The sequence below is a fragment of the Saccoglossus kowalevskii genome, chromosome 4 (assembly GCF_978046115.1).
Source record: "Saccoglossus kowalevskii chromosome 4, keSacKowa6.1, whole genome shotgun sequence".
NCBI classification, from domain to species: domain Eukaryota; kingdom Metazoa; phylum Hemichordata; class Enteropneusta; family Harrimaniidae; genus Saccoglossus; species Saccoglossus kowalevskii.
The window spans coordinates 41753190-41775944 of record NC_140644.1 but is presented as its reverse complement, the minus strand read 5'-3'; the positions used below and the strand labels follow the sequence as shown (position 1 = coordinate 41775944).

Genomic DNA, 22755 nt, shown 5'->3' with positions numbered 1-22755 from the left:
GAGCAGACTTGGGTGAATACAATGTTATGTCAACCAGTGTATCCAGAGCAGACAGTGGTGTATACAATAACATGTGAACCAGTGTGTCCAGAGCAGACAGGGGTGTGTACAATAACATGTGAACCAGTGTATCCAGAGCAGACTGATGTGTACACTATAACATGTGAGCCAGTGTATCCAGAGAAGACTTGGGTGTATACAATGACATGTGAACCAGTGTGTCCAGAGCAGACTTTGGTGTATACAATAACATGTGAACCAGTGTATCCAGAGCAGACTGATGTGTACACTATAACATGTGAGCCAGTGTATCCAGAGAAGACTTGGGTGTATACAATGACATGTGAACCAGTGTACCCAGAGCAGACTTGGGTGTATACAATGACTTGTGAGCCAGTGTACCCAGAGCAGACTGGGGTGTATACAATAACAAGTGAACCAGTGTGTCCAGAGCAGACAGGGGTGTATACAATAACAAGTGAACCAGTGTGTCCAGAGCAGACAGGGGTGTGTACAATAACATGTGAACCAGTGTATCCAGAGCAGACTGGGGTGTATACAATAACAAGTGAACCAGTGTACCCAGAGCAGACTGGGGTGTATACAATAACAAGTGAACCAGTGTATCCACAGCAGACTTGGGTATATACAATAACAAGTGAACCAGTGTGCCCAGAGCAGACTGGGGTGTATACAATGACATGTGAACCAGTGTATCCAGAGCAGACTGGGATGCATAGAATGACATGTCAACCAGTGTATCCAGTGCAGACTGGGGTGTATACAATAACAAGTGAACCAGTGTACCCAGAGCAGACTGGGGTGTATACAATAACAAGTGAACCAGTGTGTCCAGAGCAGACTGGGGTGTATACAATGACGTGTGAGCCAGTGTATCCAGAGAAGACTTGGGTGTATACAATGACATGTGAACCAGTGTACCCAGAGCAGACTGGGGTGTATACAATAACAAGTGAACCAGTGTGTCCAGAGCAGACAGGGGTGTGTACAATAACATGTGAACCAGTGTGTCCAGAGCAGACTGGGGTGTATACAATAACAAGTGAACCAGTGTACCCAGAGCAGACTGGGGTGTATACAATAACAAGTGAACCAGTGTATCCAGAGCAGACTGGGGTGTATACAATAACAAGTGAACCAGTGTATCCAGAGCAGACTGGGGTGTATACAATAACAAGTGAACCAGTGTACCCAGAGCAGACTGGGGTGTATACAATAACAAGTGAACCAGTGTATCCAGAGCAGACTGGGGTGTATACAATAACAAGTGAACCAGTGTGTCCAGAGCAGACAGGGGTGTGTACAATAACATGTGAACCAGTGTGTCCAGAGCAGACTGGGGTGTATACAATAACAAGTGAACCAGTGTACCCAGAGCAGACTGGGGTGTATACAATAACAAGTGAACCAGTGTATCCAGAGCAGACTGGGGTGTATACAATAACAAGTGAACCAGTGTATCCAGAGCAGACTGGGGTGTATACAATAACAAGTGAACCAGTGTACCCAGAGCAGACTGGGGTGTATACAATGACATGTGACCCAGTGTATCCAGACCAAACACGGGAGTATACGATGACTTGTGAGCCAGTGTATCCAGAGCAGACTTGGGTGAATACAATAACATGTGGACCAGTGTATCTAGAGCAGACTGGGGTGCATAGAATGACATTTCAACCAGTGTATCCAGAGCTGACTCGGGTGTATACAATGAGATGTGAGCCAGTGTATCCAGAGCAGGCTTGGGTGTATACAATAACAAGTGAACCAGTGTACCCAGAGCAGACTGGGGTGTATACAATGACATGTGAACCAGTGTATCCAGAGCAGACTGGGGTGTATACAATAACAAGTGAACCAGTGTATCCAGAGCAGACTGGGATGCATGGAATGACATGTCAACCAGTGTATCCAGTGCAGACTGGGGTGTATACAATAACAAGTGAACCAGTGTACCCAGAGCAGACTGGGGTGTATACAATAACAAGTGAACCAGTGTGTCCAGAGCAGACAGGGGTGTGTACAATAACATGTGAACCAGTGTATCCAGAGCAGACTGGGGTGTATACAATAACAAGTGAACCAGTGTACCCAGAGCAGACTGAGGTGTATACAATAACAAGTGAACCAGTGTATCCACAGCAGACTTGGGTATATACAATAACAAGTGAACCAGTGTGCCCAGAGCAGACTGGGGTGTATACAATGACATGTGAACCAGTGTATCCAGAGCAGACTGGGATGCATAGAATGACATGTCAACCAGTGTATCCAGTGCAGACTGGGGTGTATACAATAACAAGTGAACCAGTGTACCCAGAGCAGACTGGGGTGTATACAATAACAAGTGAACCAGTGTGTCCAGAGCAGACTGGGGTGTATACAATGACGTGTGAGCCAGTGTATCCAGAGAAGACTTGGGTGTATACAATGACATGTGAACCAGTGTACCCAGAGCAGACTGGGGTGTATACAATAACAAGTGAACCAGTGTGTCCAGAGCAGACAGGGGTGTGTACAATAACATGTGAACCAGTGTGTCCAGAGCAGACTGGGGTGTATACAATAACAAGTGAACCAGTGTACCCAGAGCAGACTGGGGTGTATACAATAACAAGTGAACCAGTGTATCCAGAGCAGACTGGGGTGTATACAATAACAAGTGAACCAGTGTATCCAGAGCAGACTGGGGTGTATACAATAACAAGTGAACCAGTGTACCCAGAGCAGACTGGGGTGTATACAATAACAAGTGAACCAGTGTATCCAGAGCAGACTGGGGTGTATACAATAACAAGTGAACCAGTGTATCCAGAGCAGACTGGGGTGTATACAATAACAAGTGAACCAGTGTACCAAGAGCAGACTGGGGTGTATACAATAACAAGTGAACCAGTGTATCCAGTGCAGACTGGGGTGTATACAATAACAAGTGAACCAGTGTAACCAGAGCAGACTGGGGTGTATACAATGACATGTGAACCAGTGTATCCAGAGCAGACTGGGGTGTATACAATAACATGTGGACCAGTGTATCTAGAGCAGACTGGGGTGCATAGAATGACATTTAAACCAGTGTATCCAGAGCTGACTCGGGTGTATACAATGAGATGTGAGCCAGTGTATCCAGAGCAGGCTTGGGTGTATACAATAACAAGTGAACCAGTGTACCCAGAGCAGACTGGGGTGTATACAATGACATGTGAACCAGTGTATCCAGAGCAGACTGGGGTGTATACAATAACAAGTGAACCAGTGTATCCAGAGCAGACTGGGATGCATGGAATGACATGTCAACCAGTGTATCCAGTGCAGACTGGGGTGTATACAATAACAAGTGAACCAGTGTACCCAGAGCAGACTGGGGTGTATACACTAACAAGTGAACCAGTGTGTCCAGAGCAGACTGGAGTGTATACAATGACGTGTGAGCCAGTGTATCCAGAGAAGACTTGGGTGTATACAATGACATGTGAACCAGTGTACCCAGAGCAGACTGGGGTGTATACAATAACAAGTGAACCAGTGTGTCCAGAGCAGACAGGGGTGTGTACAATAACATGTGAACCAGTGTGTCCAGAGCAAATTGGGGTGTATACAATAACAAGTGAACCAGTGTACCCAGAGCAGACTGGGGTGTATACAATAACAAGTGAACCAGTGTATCCAGAGCAGACTGGGGTGTATACAATAACAAGTGAACCAGTGTATCCAGTGCAGACTGGGGTGTATACAATAACAAGTGAACCAGTGTAACCAGAGCAGACTGGGGTGTATACAATGACATGTGAACCAGTGTATCCAGAGCAGACTGGGGTGTATACAGTAACCTGTGGACCAGTGTATCTAGAGCAGACTGGGGTGCATAGAATGACATTTCAACCAGTGTATCCAGAGCTGACTCGGGTGTATACAATGACATGTGAGTCAGTGTATCCAGAGCAGGCTTGGGTGTATACAATGACAAGTGAACCAGTGTACCCAGAGCAGACTGGGGTGTATACAATGACAAGTGAACCAGTGTATCCAGAGCAGACTTGGATGCATAGAATGACATGTCAACCAGTGTATCCAGTGCAGACTGGGGTGTATACAATAACAAGTGAACCCAGAGCAGACTGGGGTGTATACAATGACATGTGAGCCAGTGTATCCAGAGCAGACTGGGGTGTATACAATAACAAGTGAACCAGTGTATCCAGAGCAGACTGGGGTGTATACAATAACAAGTGAACCAGTGTATCCAGAGCAGACTGGGGTGTATACAATAACAAGTGAACCAGTGTATCCAGACTGGTGTGTTTACAAAGATAAATGTGATTACTGTAATGTTTTTTGTGTCTAACATTTATATGGTCTACTGTAGCATAATGACACACGCACGCACGCACGCACGCACGCACGCACGCACGCACGCACCCAATGCTCAGTTATTCCAAAGTTAACCATTTTTATTCATTAAAGCTTTGTTGCCCAATCATTTGAGATATTGGACAGATCCGTGTTTATATTAACACAAACTAACAATAGTAGCTGTGGGGTAATTTTGCAATATTCACTTGGTGTTGCATTAACTTGCAGATAAATGGATTGAGGTAATGTGAATTTCTGCTGAACATGATAAATCCAAAATCACTACAGATACAAATGCAGGGTTGTTTGACCCCCCCCCCCCCCCCCCCACTCACAATACTTGTCTGTGTTATGTCCAGAATCTCTCAAATAATCCCATCATATCCTATACAAATCAAATAATTGACACTTAAAAGTTACTGTCAGTCTTTGTTTATGCATAAAATAACAATATAATCCCAGACATTCCTCACTCGGTGACATTTTGGACTCGTATATAAATTTGTATTATAGGAGCAAGATGTATATATACACAACCTAATGTGTGATGTATGTGTGAAGTTTAAACTTGATTGGTCCAGGGCATGTGCAAGATATGGCTCCATGGAACTGAAACTTGTTTCAACAAGATAACCACCCAGCCAATCTGGATTTGATGGTGACAAAAATCATGCATGATGTATGTGTAAAGTTTGAACTTCATTGGTCCAGATATGTCAAATACATGAATCAGGAACTACGTTCTTTGAAACCAAATGGTCACCAGTCAGACATTTTGAACAAAATCTGAAAAACAAAATGATATGCATAAAGGTTCTATTACGTTCAAGGCATTTCCTATGTTTGAACAGAATCTATCCATGCACAATTGAGATCTTGTTCTGTGACTGACATTTTTGGCCTTAAAATGGCTGCCAATCACCCAATCAGATCAGAAAACAAATTCATATGCGTATGTCCAATATGATGTATGTGTGGAGTTTCAACTTGACCGGTCCAGTCATTTTCAATATATATATATATGGATCCTGGTACTACATTTTTTACAACAAAATGGCTTTCAGTTGGCCATTTTGAACCCAATCTGAAAAATAAAATGATATGCATCAAGGTACTATATTGCTATAAGTTTAAAGTGTAACTGAATTGGGACAATTGACTTTTTTTGTGTGCAAAATTTATTTATAAAAACATTATGAAAAAAAATCAAGTGAAAAATGTACATAAATTAAGTAAACGATCAATAATAATGTTCTGGATAAGGACACGCCCACGTTCAGTTTTCTTGGTCGACTCAGAGCGAGGCTCCAACTAGAGTACCTAATTAGCATACAAGGGTACTTTGTGACGTCACGGGGGGAACTTGTCATCGTCTCACAATGGCCGCTATACGTATGCAGTGCTCGGAAAGCGACACGGAATCTATGTTATCGTCTGACGAGAGTTATGAAATCGAAGAGTATGATGACAATGAGAGATGTCACGATTTTGTTTTAGAGTGCCAGGGACAAATTGGCCCATACAGGTTTGAACCTGCAAGAAAAGTACGCGATGTGGGTGATCGTGTACCTTCCCAAAATGACCGTGACACAGAGTTTGAACATCGTGACCGGCTTGGTTTCCAGTTTCTGTCTTTTGTTCATCCAAATTCTAAACACATATCAGTGTGCAATTTTCAGTTTCTTGATCTTCTGAAGAAATCATGTAAAGACACAAAGTACGTGAACGGTGAATGCGTCCAGTGCTTACATTTTCCAATCGCCATTTTGTGTTTTGTTGTTGTTGTTCCACGATCGATCTACTTATTTCGACTCTGGCATAATAACATGAATACATTCTAAACTTTTCAAGCAAATTAATATTCATATTCTACATGGAAAATATTATTCTTCTGGTTATTTACACAGTTATTCCCGAAACCCAAATAATTCATAATGAATCCAGATGGTGGATCAACAAATGATTCGGGCGTAAAATGGACACTGCAAATAACGGTATATGGAGAAGGTCCATCCCAATGTTTCCTGGTGTTCTTGACGGCTTTGGTCCACTGATGTCATAAATTTGAATCTTTTGGGAACCCATAAAAACTTACGTGATCGCCGTGTGTGTTACTACACCCGCCAACAACACAGCGTTTCCCCATGAAAACGATCGTGGTAACTCGTTGTATATGATGGTAACTCGGAGGAATTCTCGATCTTGGTAACTCGTTGTATATGTTTACGAAACGCGTGCGTATGGAAAATGATAAACAATCCTGTCTGCTAGCTAGCTCATGCTTTATGCTCCCGTTGGTGGCGCCATTTCGGTTACACTCGTAATGCCGAAAAAACTCGAAGGTGATGGGAGAGGGGGGCGTGGCGCGATTTCGGAATATCATTGACTGTTTACCCAATTTATATACCCTTTTCACTTGATTTTTTTCATAATGTTGTTTATAAATAAATTTTGCACACAAAAAGTCAATTGTCCCAATTCAGTTACACTTTAACGAAATCTATCTACACACAACTGGTTCCGGAATAGTGAAAATGTGTGATTATGATCGAGTTTTGGTATTAAAATGGTTGGCAAATGGCCTTCTTGAATCAGATCATAAAACAAACTCGTGTACATATACTTGATGTATGTGAACTTGATCAGCCCAAGCATGTGTGAGGTAAAGCTGAATACGGACAGAGACACAAAGGTCAATCCATGAGTTCCTGTTTTTGGACTTTGTCCCATCAAGGACTAATAAATATTTACCTGTTTCCAAAATGTGACTGTTCACAAGGTAAGACAAGTTCATAGACATGGTGAGCCAAATTTCAAAATGAAAGCCGAGAACATATACTTGATGTATGTGAACTTGATCAGCCCAAGCACGTGTGAGGTAAAGCTGAATACGGACAGAGACACAAAGGTCAATCCACAAGTTCCTGTTTTTGGACTTTGTCCCATCAAGGACTAATAAATATTTACCTGTTTCCAAAATGTGACTGGTCACAAGGTAAGACAAGTTCATAGACATGGTGAGCCAAATTTCAAAATGAAAGCCGAGAACATATACTTGATGTATGTGAACTTGATCAGCCCAAGCATGTGTGAGGTAAAGCTGAATACGGACAGAGACACAAAGGTCAATCCACGAGTTCCTGTTTTTGGACTTTGTCCCATCAAGGACTAATAAATATTTACCTGTTTCCAAAATGTGACTGGTCACAAGGTAAGACAAGTTCATAGACATGGTGAGCCAAATTTCAAAATGAAAGCCGAGAACATGTGGCTCATCAGTTACTATAAGATAAAGATCTATTGTCTGCAAGCATTCTGCAAAGACACTTGTAAACAAGCAGTATACTATAATAGATAACATTGGGAAGCCAATACAAACTTTTAAATTTTAATAACTTTAAAATGAAATGCTTTACGTTCAAAACATAATCCTCAAATTTGCAATGCCTCAAAGAACATTGGTCACCAAGACCACATGTTTTATTTACACCAAATTCCAATTGTTAGCCGCATACTACAGTTTTTATTGAAAACACTTTATACACCAGCAGCAATGAATACAAGCAGTCAACAACTGTAGAAAATGTGATGGCATCTTCAAATCTGAAGGAAATTTAAACATGACCCCGCCCCTTCTAAACAAATACTAATACAAGCACCCTGCCACAATGACAAATGCCAATACAAGCGATGTAAATAAACAGAGAACCTGTTTTCAGCCCTTTGTATGTAGTCATTTTTTCCACACACAAAATTGGTGCAATATATTTTGCATATTTTTCTTTACTTTGTTTTTAAATTTTGGACCAAATTGACATAATTGTCCATAGATCAAATTGGAATAAATTACACCAGTTAATTTTGTGAAAAGTGACAAAAGTTGACTTTGGTGCTCAAGGGGTTAACTAGAATCTCTTAAAATAGAAATAACAGAATTGTCATTAGACTACAACATGACTTGATTGTCAAACCCAATGTAAATGCCTTTCAACGTTGGCAGTGAAAACCCACAGAATTACTAAATGCGTCTATCGCACACCTATCAAGGATGTTTATAACAAAACAAAAAACACAGAAAATATTAATAGAAGTTCAAATCCAAAAACTGTTTTTTACGAGAAGCTAATTGAACTGACTAATATTATACTGCCTCACAAACCTGTGGCAGTGCTCCAAAGTTTGCCAACACCGTCATTTAATCGAGAACGAAACTGATATTTTCCACTGGATGACAACTCATTCCTTCGACGGGTTACCGGTCCACTGTGTTCATCACTACTACTACTATTTTCAGAATCTGAATCATATTGGCTTCCACTTGAACTTGACTGTACATCAATGCTACTTTCACTGTCAATCACTGGTTTCTCAATGTCATCCAGTTCAACAGTGGGACTCGGTTCACGACTGGACCGGCATATACTTATTTCATCATCAACATTTTCAAACTGTCGATCAGTCGAGTTACTATCCCTATCCAGCTCATTTTTAATTCGTCTTCTTGTACTTCTTGTCTCTAGTGTATACGTAAAACTATCATTACTACTTTCGTTATAACCTTTGGCCGTTGACATTGCTTTGCTTTTCAAAATATCAGCTGGACTTACGGCCGTTTTTTTTGGGATTCTGTATCCACTCAGACTTCCCATGGGACTGCTTTGCATTGCGAAAAGTGACTCTCGTACTTTCGCTGCTTCATCTCGCATACTTTCCTGTCTAGGGGATATTTCTGTTCTTTTTAATGATGCCCTATCTTTCCTTGAAGTCCTATTGTTGCCAGCTCGCCTCCTACTCTGAGGTGGAGAATCGAGATCAATAGTAAGATTTCCTTTTGAGAAGAAATTAGCCATCCTTCTCTGCGACAGGCTTCTATATTTGCCATTAGAGCGATGTCTCTTGCAATTCGTATTCTCATCTTTTTTATTTTCGGATTCGCGTTTCATGTCACATTTTACCGTCCTGTTTTCCTTCAGTTGCCTTTCAGAAACATTGTTACTCAACAATGAGTCTGTTTCGTTATTAATGACAATAGCATTGTTATTTGTATTACCACCTTTGTCCACTTCTGCTTGGATGTCAAGAGAAATGCTTTCTTTGAGTGTGGATTGACTACTTGTCTTTTGCAAGCTAGACAAACTGGACGATGATGACGAAGAATACCTATGCCTTCTATTCCATCTTTTGCCTCGCCTCCTCCGCGAGTTTGAACGATTACTGGATTGATATGAAAGGTTACTGTTGCATGTCCGACTAGTATCACTGTCAGCATGGCTATTGTTTTCAGAAGTGTGTTCCATTTCTATATTGTCTGTTTTAATAACAGTCACTATTTCTTTTTCACTTCTCTGTATTGCTGTGTCAATCCACGCCAAATCCTCCGCACTGCAATATGCGTCATTATCCAACATATCAGTCTGCCGATGAAATATTTGTTCTCGCAGTCTGTTGTATGTCCTACTGAGTTTTTCACGCCGTTGAACCATGTAACACAAGTTTCTCACCTGTAAAGTGAAATAATCATTAGATGGAAAAGAAGAATTTCAAAATGAGACACAACATTTTAATTTATTTCAATCAATTACATTTTTTAAATTAAATTAAAAGAGTTTTTTCGCATTCATCATTCTAATTCTCCCAAAATACTAAGAATTTTACAGCAGTTCTTATTTTTTAAATTATTTATTATTAATATTAAATAATGAATTGGTGCGTCACGTTACAAGTTCACTGTGCTTTGTAAACAATACTGCTACTTGCACACTTCAATTGAGTACAGAGCCAAACTTTTAAGTCGATTTCCTGAGAATTTAGTATAGAAGATGGCGCATTCATAATTGGAAATGTTGGTTTGATTGAATCATTTGATTTGAACATGAGCAAAATTAAATTTTGAGTGATATTGTAGCCAGGAGTTCTACTACACAAATATGCCTTCAATGACCTGATAAGTTAGTACATATTTTTCAGGGGACAATCACTTGACCCATCGTGATATTTGGTGCATAAGGTCCCAAGCTGGTTGCATAGATTTTTATTGGATCCTATATATCTTTAATTGTTTCTTGGCTCATAGTATTTTGGTAACTAGCTATCAATTTCACCATGTCTGTGTCGCTAATTAAGCACATATTGAGATATAATCAGTCATTGTACCAAATGTTTTGCACAGCAGAATAACATCAAATGACAGCAATTTAGTCCTTTATCAACTTGCTTTTATCACATTGCATTGAAGGGTTTGAAAGTATCAAGATATTTGATGTGTGTGTGTGTGCGTGTGCGTGTGCGTGTGCGTGTGCGTGTGCGTGCGTGAAGTTTGAATTTGATCATCCCAGGCATGACCAAGATACAGGTAGCAATGCAGGGACACTCACACTGTTAATCTTTAAGTTCCTGTTTCTAAATGCAGGGACACCCACACTGTTAATCCTCAAGTTCCTGTTTCTGAACTTTGTCTGAATGCAAATTAAAAACTTACCCTTTCCAAGTCTTGCCTGAGATGCACAAACATTCTCATCCTTGCGACTAAGCTGTCTTCCTCGGCCTGTGACATTGTTCCACTATCCTCCTTCTTTGGTGACAGTAATGGCCTATTGAAGTTAGACTGTTGAAATGCAAACATAGCGTAACTATAACAACCATGACCATTGAGAATCAAGAATTCAAATAACAATTCCAGATTGATACAAGATGATGATGATACCTTGCTGCAGGTTAATGTACTGTCTAATAACAGATCTTACTACTGACATCTGTTTATCATGATTAGCTGTATTAATGTCTTTATTTCCTGGACTTAATATTTCTATTTGAAACAAACATTTCAATTTAGTCAATTAAACCTAAATTATGAATTATACATGCTAAATTGGGATATGCAGAAGCCATTGTGATGGGAACCCATAGTCCAAATTGGGATATGCAGAAGCCATTGTGGTGGGAACCCATAGTCCAAATTGGGATATGCAGAAGCCATTGTGGTGGGAACCCATAGTCCAAATTGGGATATGCAGAAGCCATTTTGGTGGGAACCCATAGTCCAAATTGGGATATGCAGAAGCCATTGTGGTGGGAACCCATAGTCCAAATTGGGATATGCAGAAGCCATTGTGGTGGGAACCCATAGTCCAAATTGGGATATGCAGAAGCCATTGTGGTGGGAACCAATAGTCCAAATCGGGATATGCAGAAGCCATTGTGGTGGGAATCCATAGTCCAAATTGGGATATGCAGAAGCCATTGTGGTGGGAACCCATAGTCCAAATTGGGATATGCAGAAGCCATTGTGGTTAGAATCCATAGTCCAAATTGGGATATGCAGAAGCCATTGTGGTGGGAACCCATAGTCCAAATTGTCTACAACAGGGCAAAGCACACAGTGAATTTAAAGATAGGTCTGTCTATAGCAGTATAACATACAGAGTGAAATTAGGGAAAGGTGTGTCTATAATAGTGTAACACACAGTGAATTTAAAGACAGACCTGTCTATAGCGGTGTAAAGCACACAGTGAATTTAAAGACAGACCTGTCTATAGCGGTGTAAAGCACACAGTGAATTTAAAGACAGACCTGTCTATAGCGGTGTAAAGCACACAGTGAATTTAAAGACAGACCTGTCTATAGCGGTGTAAAGCACACAGTGAATCTAAAGACAGACCTGTCTATACCGGTGTAAAGCACACAGTGAATTTAAAGACAGACCTGTCTATAGCGGTGTAAAGCACACAGTGAATTTAAAGACAGACCTGTCTATAGCGGTGTAAAGCACACAGTGAATTTAAAGACAGACCTGTCTATAGCGGTGTAAAGCACACAGTGAATTTAAAGACAGACCTGTCTATAGCGGTGTAAAGCACACAGTGAATTTAAAGACAGACCTGTCTATAGCGATGTAAAGCACACAGTGAATTTAAAGACAGACCTGTCTATACCGGTGTAAAGCACACAGTGAATTTAAAGACAGACCTGTCTATAGCGGTGTAAAGCACACAGTGAATTTAAAGACAGACCTGTCTATAGCGGTGTAAAGCACACAGTGAATTTAAAGACAGACCTGTCTATAGCAATGTAAAGCACACAGTGAATTTAAAGACAGACCTCTCTATAGCGGTGTAAAGCACACAGTGAATTTAAAGACAGACCTGTCTATAGCAATGTAAAGCACACAGTGAATTTAAAGACAGACCTGTCTCTAGTGGTGTAAAGCACACAGTGAATTTAAAGACAGACCTGTCTATACCAGAGTATAGCACACAGTGAATTTAAAGACAGACCTGTCTATAGTGGTGTAAAGCACACAGTGAATTTAAAGACAGACCTGTCTATAGCGGTGTAAAGCACACAGTGAATTTAAAGACAGACCTGTCTATACCAGAGTATAGCACACAGTGAAATTAAAAACAGACCTGTCTATAGCAATGTAAAGCACACAGTGAATTTAAAGACAGACCTGTCTATAGTGGTGTAAAGCACACAGTGAATTTAAAGACAGACCTGTCTATAGCGGTGTAAAGCACACAGTGAATTTAAAGACAGACCTGTCTATAGCGGTGTAAAGCACACAGTGAATCTAAAGACAGACCTCTCTATAGCGGTGTAAAGCACACAGTGAATTTAAAGACAGACCTGTCTATAGCGGTGTAAAGCACACAGTGAATTTAAAGACAGACCTGTCTATAGTGGTGTAAAGCACACAGTGAATTTAAAGACAGACCTGTCTATAGCGGTGTAAAGCACACAGTGAATTTAAAGACAGACCTGTCTATAGCGGTGTAAAGCACACAGTGAATCTAAAGACAGACCTCTCTATAGCGGTGTAAAGCACACAGTGAATTTAAAGACAGACCTGTCTATAGCAATGTAAAGCACACAGTGAATTTAAAGACAGACCTGTCTATAGCAATGTAAAGCACACAGTGAATTTAAAGACAGACCTGTCTATAGCAATGTAAAGCACACAGTGAATTTAAAGACAGACCTCTCTATAGCGGTGTAAAGCACACAGTGAATTTAAAGACAGACCTGTCTATAGCGGTGTAAAGCACACAGTGAATCTAAAGACAGACCTCTCTATAGCGGTGTAAAGCACACAGTGAATTTAAAGACAGACCTGTCTATAGCGGTGTAAAGCACACAGTGAAAATAAAGATTGACCACATATGCTCATACATTAACATATTTTTTACCTTTCGTTTGAGTTTCCAATATTCACACACCATATCTACAGCAATTTTATTACTTTCCATACTCAAGGCATTGGCAACTTCTTTGAATTTCACTTGCTTATAGAATTCATCCTCCAGCTGTTGTATCCTATGGTGAAAAATCAACAGCAGTGTTAGTAGTTGTTAATTTGACAGTGAGACTGTGAATTGATTGGATAACAAAAATTACTAGGATCAAAATAAGTCGTGTTCAAGTAATTAATGAATGAATGTTTTGGCTAATGTGCACTTCTAATAAATCAAATACAGTAAGTGTATACAAGACATTCTAATTCTTTCTATCAATATAGTAAACAATATTCAATGAAATGCAAAACCATACATATCACAGTGGTGTTTTTTTGTTAATTAGTTTAAGGATGAGGGTACAAGGGTGTTGGAAAAAACCAAATGCTAATTAATTAACACAATGCCAGAGTAGGATGTCTTTTAGTTTCTACATTATACATAACATGCTGGTAACTATCTTTAAACAAATCCTTTAATAATAATTGCTGACATTTCAAAATCTAACCAAATCCGTTAACGGGCGGTGGTCATTGCATACACTATGTATACCAATTACTGCTGGTGACTCTTTTGATACCTTGAGATCATCAAAAAAATTTCAGCTCAGAAACACCTTAGTTTGTACTCGTTGGTCAAAGTCGCCATCTTTGTTCATATGAGACCCATATCTCGCACATACATGGTGCGACGACCACTGCCTTTTAATATTGCCAGACAATCCAAGATCATTCAGGGGTTTTTCTAGAAAAAAATGAACAAGAGGGGGCACATACAGGCAAGGGAGCGAAGCGAGAGTAGCTAGAACAGAAATAACATGGCAAATTAACCTGGAAACGTCATATCGGAAGATTTCTGCACCGTATTAACAGAGTATCTATCGACATTGAAATATTTTTGGAGTAATTTTAGTGTATTTAGTGTCCAGACACATTGTCAGCTGGTGTTGATTTCATGGAGAAAAATATATTTGAGAAAGATTTCATGTTGTATAGCATCACAGAAGTGATATTTAGGACTTGAAAATTCAATCAACAATTCGATAAGAGAGTGCCAGCCGAGAGTATCAGGGTGCTGCGCCTCTGTTCCCCGGTTTAGAAAAAAAACCTGTCATTGCAGACAACACAGCAGTTATGATTGCTCAGGGTTAAAAAGAAAAATTGCAATGCAGTGCCGGCTACACTACAAGAGACATCGCACAACAAGCCGGACATCTTTTGATCTCATTTACATATCTCAGTAACTCATTTACATAAAAGCATACCAGAATGACTATTAATCTGGACTATACCTAAGTGCTCTTTCATTTGCTTCTTGTTCCTGTGTCTTTTCTTTTTTTGGAGTTGATTTTATTGGTGAATCAGTAACATCTAGTTCACCCTGCAGTCTTCGTTTAGTATGCCGCATACAGAATGACTAATTACATGAAACAGATAATTACAATGCAGTTACTAGTTTGTTTTACCCAAAGTAGCCTTGTGAGACTAAGTAAAATTTTATTTGCATTTCATAACAAACCAACAAACTTAGTTTTTTGTAAGTTATTATAACTATTGACTCAACAAGTGCAACACTTCAAGTTGTTCACCTGTGAAACACAGCATGACCGGATTTCCCTGTCAGCAATCTGATCATTTGCTACTAAGCAATGCATTCGTATTTGTTTTTATTTGAAACTTCTTTAAACTATTTTTTTTTACCAACAAAGAAGTATTTGGGGGGGGGGGGGACTAAGCGAATTCAGCTGTCACAAGTGATCTCAGGTAAGCAGTTGACCGTTTCATTACTTATATACCATCCAGCATCATCTAAACGCTATGGGAATTAAATACCTTGAATTTGACATCAGAACAGTCATCCAAGTAGGTTTTCATTTCTAGATTGTGTTGAAAGCCACATGTCACATGGTACGCCGTCTTGCACGTCTTCACCTACAGAAACAAGTGACAAAAGTGAATAAACATACCGCACTTCCCTGATCATAAGCCCAGGGGCTGGACCATGAAAAATCTGAAAAAAGTAAGGGGTGGGCTTATACTCGAAGACCACCTCAAAAAAGATGATTTTTTGGGGGGGTTTAACATTGTAACCATCTTACCACCCACAACATTTTTTAATTACATTTTTCATTCACCACACCAGGCTCAGGGAAACATTACGTCTATAAAATGCGAAACAAATCATCACTTTCATACAGTCTGATTTTTGGTGTCTGTAGGGAAACAGTCGAAAGCAAGATCTTTATCTTCGTTGTAGGGTGTTTTTGATCGTACACAATCTCTCGATGAAAAACATTTTCTGCCATGATGCTTCTTAGCACGATTTGACATGAAACAACGTCCTTTGACCTAACAGGTCATGTCTTTTATTACCCAATCTAAATGAAGAAATTTCCCGATTATTGAAGATGTAATGCAGAAGTGAATTACGGCAATGTTAAAATGCAATCTGTAGCACTGATTTTGACGAAAAAACTTTATCCTTTAAAACTGGTAATTCACAATTTTCTTAAAGTAAACTGAGTGTGGAGGAAATATTTAAACACCTTTAACGGTCGCCAACAGGTCACATCGAAAAAATAGTTTACACCTCATGATGATAGTCTCAATGGACATGATTAAGTAAAAAGATGTCCAATGACCAGGTTTCACGACTTAAGGTAGAGATGCAGTTTATTTGGCTTGCTTTTTAATTGAGTAATTAGACAATGAAGATGGTATTATATATCCAACATGTTATACATTTTCTGAAAGCTTATTATACAAACTTTGTAAAAACTTGTCTTTATTTTAAATATCCAGAATGCGTTTTTGATTTTGGATCAAAAATATGCTTTTTTGGGCAAAAGTGATTTAAAAAAAATTAGCTTAAAAACTTTAAGTCCGTTTATGGGTAAAATTACATCACTGGATACCTTGGTATACTACTAATTCAAATGCCTCCACACATCTCTCTAACGGCTTTCAAAGTCGTACAGCATGACCTCAAAGTTCGCTCTTTTCTATTTTTGCATAATTTATATATCTATATTAATTGCGGACTTGTTATTTATGTTCTACTCGCTGTAATAAACTGTTCGGACGCATTTTGAAGGGGGAGCACCTTGTCAATAATGTGTGAAAATTTCAAGGCAAATGGCCAAAGTGTCTATCAGCTATTTTAATTTAAAACCCAAGAATTCACCAAAAATAGAAGACGAGAAAAAGGCTAATTTGCATATTTGCGCGTTAAACCGGGAATTACTGCTTTGTCATATTTCGTCAGACTTTCTAGACTATTGAAATTGAAAGTTAACGTATAGACATAGACATTTGATGTAAAATCGTTGAACCAAAACAACTGCTCTTGAATATATAAATCAGAAACACGTCATTCGTACCAGTGTTTTGATGGGGTCGGTAAAAACACGTGGCAATGCCCAGTAAATATGACGTCATCTCATGAATTATTAAATAGGGGGCGTTCCTAAGAAGGTGACCTTTTATCACGACCAAAACATCATGGCTTCTCTTCCATGTATTTTCAATAAAAAATCTACGAGTATTTCAGAGCCTATGGTTTATGGTGAAGAGTACAAAGTGGGATATTAAATTATTTATCCTCGATGATTTTTATGTAGTATTGAGAACCAACTCCAGGAAGCAAACACACAATAATGAATAATCGCGTAACCCTAGAATCGAAACGCGAGGCACAGAAGTTTTGTTCAGTGTTTCCAATCCCATTTTTCCCACTGCAACATATTTGTTAAAAGAAATATTTGAATTCTGTTCGTTTTTTAAGGAGGCAATTTTTTTCCCGATTTCGGTGCGCACTATTCAGGGATTTTCTAAGACAGTCGCAGACAATCAGCTCACGGATGTACGTACAAAACATGCTGTTGTACTACCGGCGACAGTCGCCTGCAAGAAGAGAGCTCCAGCACCTACCGAAAAAGTTCTAAAATTTAGACCAGTTTTAAATAATTAGTGTTGGAAATCTGACATGTTTTTAGCGTGCAAAATTAAGGTGCATTTTCGAGCGGTTGAATTTTTCAGAATAGAAATCAGCAAATGAAAAAAATGGGGATGCTAGACAGTGTGCTTCGTTAGTTTAAAAAAAATGGAATGTCCGTCAAATTGACGTAAACTTCCCCATGTTTCACGGTAAAAGCAAAGGTCGTGACCGAGTTGTAGGCTAAAAAAATCAAAATCAAAACAAAGTCATCAATCAGTAAGTATTATGACAAGGAAAACAAAACATCAGACGCGGAGAAGAGGTCAGCACAAAACTAATAGGTCAAAAGAGTTGTTAATGTATCAAGTCACCTCTCTCTGTGATTTATTTTTCATGGAAATTATTTGCTTGTTTTCAATTAATTTTAGCGTACCTCTGCAATTTATTTTAGCATTGTCAGTTGTTTGCTTCATTGAATTAAACAGAGTTCGTCCGGTTACGAACAAAGCTGTCTCGCACTACCTAGGAAAACTTGCGAATGATCGAAGTACAGATACCCATTCGACAAAAGATACATGAAAGTTTGTATCTCCCCGACCAGTGCAATATAGAATCAAAGCTCACGTGTTCCTTATTTGAAGGACCAGATTCTGCCGTAAATTCGGGATGGGATTTAGAAAAAATAAAATGGGACTTTTAAGGTATATTTCAATCATTCCTGACGCCTAAAATAGAGTCCAAGTTTTACCGCAGTCATTGACGCCTATTCAAGAGTATAATGTTTATTGTGACTGGCGTGAATGGGTAAGCTTCGTTTCGACAATGAGCTGTTATCACTGTAAACAATGTTAAATTATTCTCCACATGCTCAGTTTATTTTTTGAAAACAATTATTAAAAAATAAAATCTCTCAGTCAATCAGAAACTCGGATTCACGCCTTCAGGGAAAGTCACGTTTGGACGCTCACATCGATTTTGTTTTTCGTTCGGCAGTCTGATGCATTCGGTATAGCTTTTGCCTCTTCCGACATAGAAATCTTCTGAATCATCTTTCTACCTCTCTTTTCACACAACGCATAATGTAATGATAAAAATTAGGAAAAAACGCCGAGGAAATATAATGTTTGGTTTGCTAGCGAGCGAGAACTGATTTGAGAATAATTGCACATGCGCGTGATTGAATGAACTATGACCCGTACAATCTCGATTTGCATATTGTCAATCAAAGGTCTTACTCATGCAAATTAGGCAATTGGACATAAACATTGCCACGTGTGAGTGTTTTTTTATTTTTATCCAGAAAATAACCAGCAATTTTAACCGTGTTCCAATAAGAATTCATTGGTCAAATTTTCACAGAATGTTCTTTAGATAAAAATCTATATAAAAAGCGAAAAAAACTATTTTTGATTGAAATTCACAAATAAACTGCATCTCTACCTTAACAATCACATTTTTGGAGTTTCAAAAACTACTACTCAAAGAAATATGGATTGTTTCAGTATTGCAACATCAGGGTTCATCCTGAGTAAATAACAGAATAGAAAGGGTGCAAACCATGTTGTGTATGTTCGCCATGTACTCTGCGGGTTAAAGTGCCTGTGAAATGGCTGCTATTTTCACGTCTAAAATTATCAATTGATACATAAATATTATTAATTTTTATGTTTCTAAGCATAAATTATTTTTTTTAAGTGAAAAAATGTGTTTTAAACTCAGTCTACAGCAACTTTATTTTTGTATTTTAAAACGAGGCTCCTCATTAGCTATTCATTGCCATACAGAAATTCCCCTTGTGACGTCAGAAAGGGAAGTTGCTGGGCAGCTCGCATTGCCGATACGTGTAAATAAGGCAAATTTCTTGTGCAGTTTTCTCGTCTTTGACTAAATTGTCACTTATGTACTTTTTCGTCGAGGAAGAACGGGCCATAATGAACACTTGGATATCAAATTTGTTGCATGGGGTTGAGTTAGATGCGAGATATGTCCGTTCTGGTGTGGCTGGTCGCAGTGATGTCACCGTCCCCGGCGCACGTTTGTAAACTATCGCTGAACCTCGGCACTGGACAACTTTCGAGTCGGTAAGAAGTTCTAGTTTTTTTTTGTTCTAGTTGAGCTTACTACTCTTTATAAAATATCTTATCGATAATTTCAAAGAGGTATGTGTGAACTCTTTATTATGCTCGATAAACTTAGATCGCGAATTTCCTCAGAAATATTGCCTGCTTCGTTCAAACGTGCATTGGCATCCATATATTGGATTTTCGTTCATGGTCGAAGGCGTGAGTGTCTCGTGTAGCCCGAATGTCATCGGCGTTTTACTTTATCACGTTTGATTTTTTTTTTGCACAAATGAAACTCTTATTTTTTTCCACCATCAACAATTTCTGATATGGTTGTTGGGATCGGCCGACGTCTCTGTGGGCTGCTCTACACACGTAAAATGCCCAATGTTTTGACCTGGCTTCCCCTCACACGAAGCGCGGGTGTGCATTACATCCGCAAGTTTCAAAATTTTAAACGTAAATTTGAAAAATGTTTGGTGAAATAAAATTGACATATTATTATGAAAAGAAAATGAAGAAAAAAAATTTAATTATTTTTTGAATAATCGTTTGAGAGGATTGGGTGGCAATTGCTTATACTTATGTACTAATTGTAAATGTGTTCAATATTTTTTTCATCCATAATTCAAACACATGTATAACATAATAATAGTTGCCTTTATTATAGTAAAAAAAGATGCATCATAAAACGAATGAATTACGTATAAACAAATGCCAAATAAAGATTGTGACCTTATTTATTTTCTAAACCTCCACAGGTTAACGAGGGGATACTTGAAGTTCATTGAAAAAGACTACAGTACTACCAGAGTGAGCAGTAACAGATTTATCAATATTTATGTCAGAGAATTTGGGACTTAAATTACCAAATCTTGGTTTTTCATAGATTCCAAAATCTGAAGATGTGTTTCCTTTTTTCATTGTCACACAGTGTCACTCAATTAAAACCATATACTATAGTAATAGTAATCCATGTACAAATTATATTTTATTCACATTATTTTCCTCACATACATGTACAGACAATCCAATGTTTACATTGTCATATTTCTTTGTTCATCACAAGTCTAAATAAAATTTGTGAACTGTGTAACGTAGCCTGTTTTTTATTAGCATAATTGTTGCAGCATCTGGAAATGTATTTACACTGTTATGTGAATCTTGTAGTGTGGCAATGAACTGCCGAGACTTTGTCAGGGTGGGCATACTGGCTGTTGAGTGGCAGGGGTGCATCATCAAGTGTATGTAATACACAATCTCCTCCAACATACAAGTCTAGTGTATTGAAGAGCTCTTCTACGTAATCTGTAAATTATAATGAGAGCATTTTGATTCAACAATAGTAGATAGAAAACCATAAAGAATCATATCATACATGCTCTATTGAAGTACATTTCCAGTAGAAGCATCAAAATTAAAATAAAAAGAAAACATATTTTGACATTCTAGACGTTAAACTATAGTGATCAATAAAATAGGGAAATAACTAAAAAAACGACAAATCACAGTTACTAAATAAATGACCGCCGCGTGGAAATAGATTCAGTTGAAATGGGTGAACGCGTCGGGTCACGACGAGGACAAGTGCGTGACTGGTGGCGTTTAATTGGATAACAGAAATAATTGAGAGCAACACACATACAGACAAATTCAGAGTGGACTCGAGTTAGCGTGATTGTCATACTTATTTACTTGGTGATAACGCATTGACAGCCAAAGCCCGGATTCTTATTCCATAAATGATTTCTAGACATCTCGACCCAAGACATTTCGACCCAAATTGAACATCTCGACCCACCGCATCGACGCGACCCTGTCTCAATGTGGCGACGCGAACCTCTATCTAGTTCAACGTTGATCGACATCTTTTAATTCGAAACATCGTGTACTATCTACTAGTATTTCCAACGCGTGTGGTCGGCGCCTTTGATTGCGTTAATTTTGTTTTTTATTCGCGAAATCTATCACTGGCAGCGTTTGTTTTGTCATGTCTCATAACTGAAAGTCCAAGCTGACTTTCAATTTTTGTTTTGGCTGTAGGTATGAAAAACGGGTCGGGATTTTTTGGGGTCGAGATGTCCAGTACCCCCATAAATTATTTCGCAGATCAAGCTAGAAGGAAAGTAACAGAGGTGTGAATTCGACATTCAGCACCAATCACCGAACAATTCAGAAACTTTTAGCCTGCGAAAATGAAAACAATTAGCAGTGTGTAAGGACTGCGTAATTTCCTGTTTGTCCGACGCGTCGTTTTCGTGTTACTATCAAAAATTATTGATACCTTTACATAACGCAAACTTAATTGTCTCTATAAAGCGATAATCAGGATGGCAAAACAAGTCAAATGATTTGAAACACTTACCCGACGTCTCTCTCTCTTCTGAAATCCGCCTCGGTGATCATGGGCTGGTTCGGAATCTATTTCTTTCAAAATTGTTGGTATTGCGCCAGGTTTAAGTTGTCGGCGCTTCTCTTTAAAACCTAGTTGTTTTTTCACGGCCGAAGACAGTTTTTCGAAAAAAGAATCTGAGGTGAAGTGGACACTACATATGACGCTGTAAGGAGAAGGTCCACCCCAACCTTTTCTCGTTGTTTTCACGGCTTTCGTTTACTGACGTCGCACCTTCGGATCGTTTGGAAAAGTGTGAATACTTACACTATGACTATACGTATTACTGCAACCGCCCACAACACAACGTTTAACCATCACAAACGTTTGTTCTGAAAACAACTTCTAAAAACTCTCTATCTCAAAAAAAAAAATTGACAAAAAAAAGAAATGCCGACCGAAAAATGTATATCGTTTAAAAGTATGTTGAATCACGCAGTGTTATATAAGTACAGCTCAGGAGTATGGCTTCCTCTCATATTTTGGCATTTGGTGGCGCACTTTCGGCGAGAGTCGGAAATCCGGAAACAGTCGACCGTTTCAGGATGGGTGGGCGTGGCTACAGCACGAGATATATCTTAAATTTACTTGGATAGGAGTAACCATTTTGACAAAAACAATCAATAACTGCCCACTTCAGTAGGACACGGATCTAAAATAGTTAACGTGAGAGTGGGCATTGCACAGGCACTTTAACTCATAAAAGCACGAACCAAACTACAGTACCTATCACAATTTTTACACGCATATTTTAATGAA

At 38.9% G+C, this 22755-nt stretch overlaps 1 protein-coding gene across 1 annotated transcript in view; it reads right to left on the bottom strand.

The window, feature by feature from the left end:
* Positions 1-7741: 7741 nt before the first annotated feature.
* The window catches only part of LOC100369387 (protein Jade-3-like), a 29095-nt gene continuing 14081 nt past the window's right edge, over positions 7742-22755 (bottom strand). Inside the window, exons 9-13 of the mRNA XM_085498134.1 lie at positions 15438-15536; positions 14897-15021; positions 13561-13687; positions 10853-10978; positions 7742-9875 (exon numbers count right to left, since the gene is read on the bottom strand). Coding sequence (XP_085354260.1) covers positions 8526-9875; positions 10853-10978; positions 13561-13687; positions 14897-15021; positions 15438-15536 — 1827 coding nt within the window. The 3' untranslated portion in view covers positions 7742-8525. The remainder of the gene's footprint in view (positions 9876-10852; positions 10979-13560; positions 13688-14896; positions 15022-15437; positions 15537-22755) is intronic.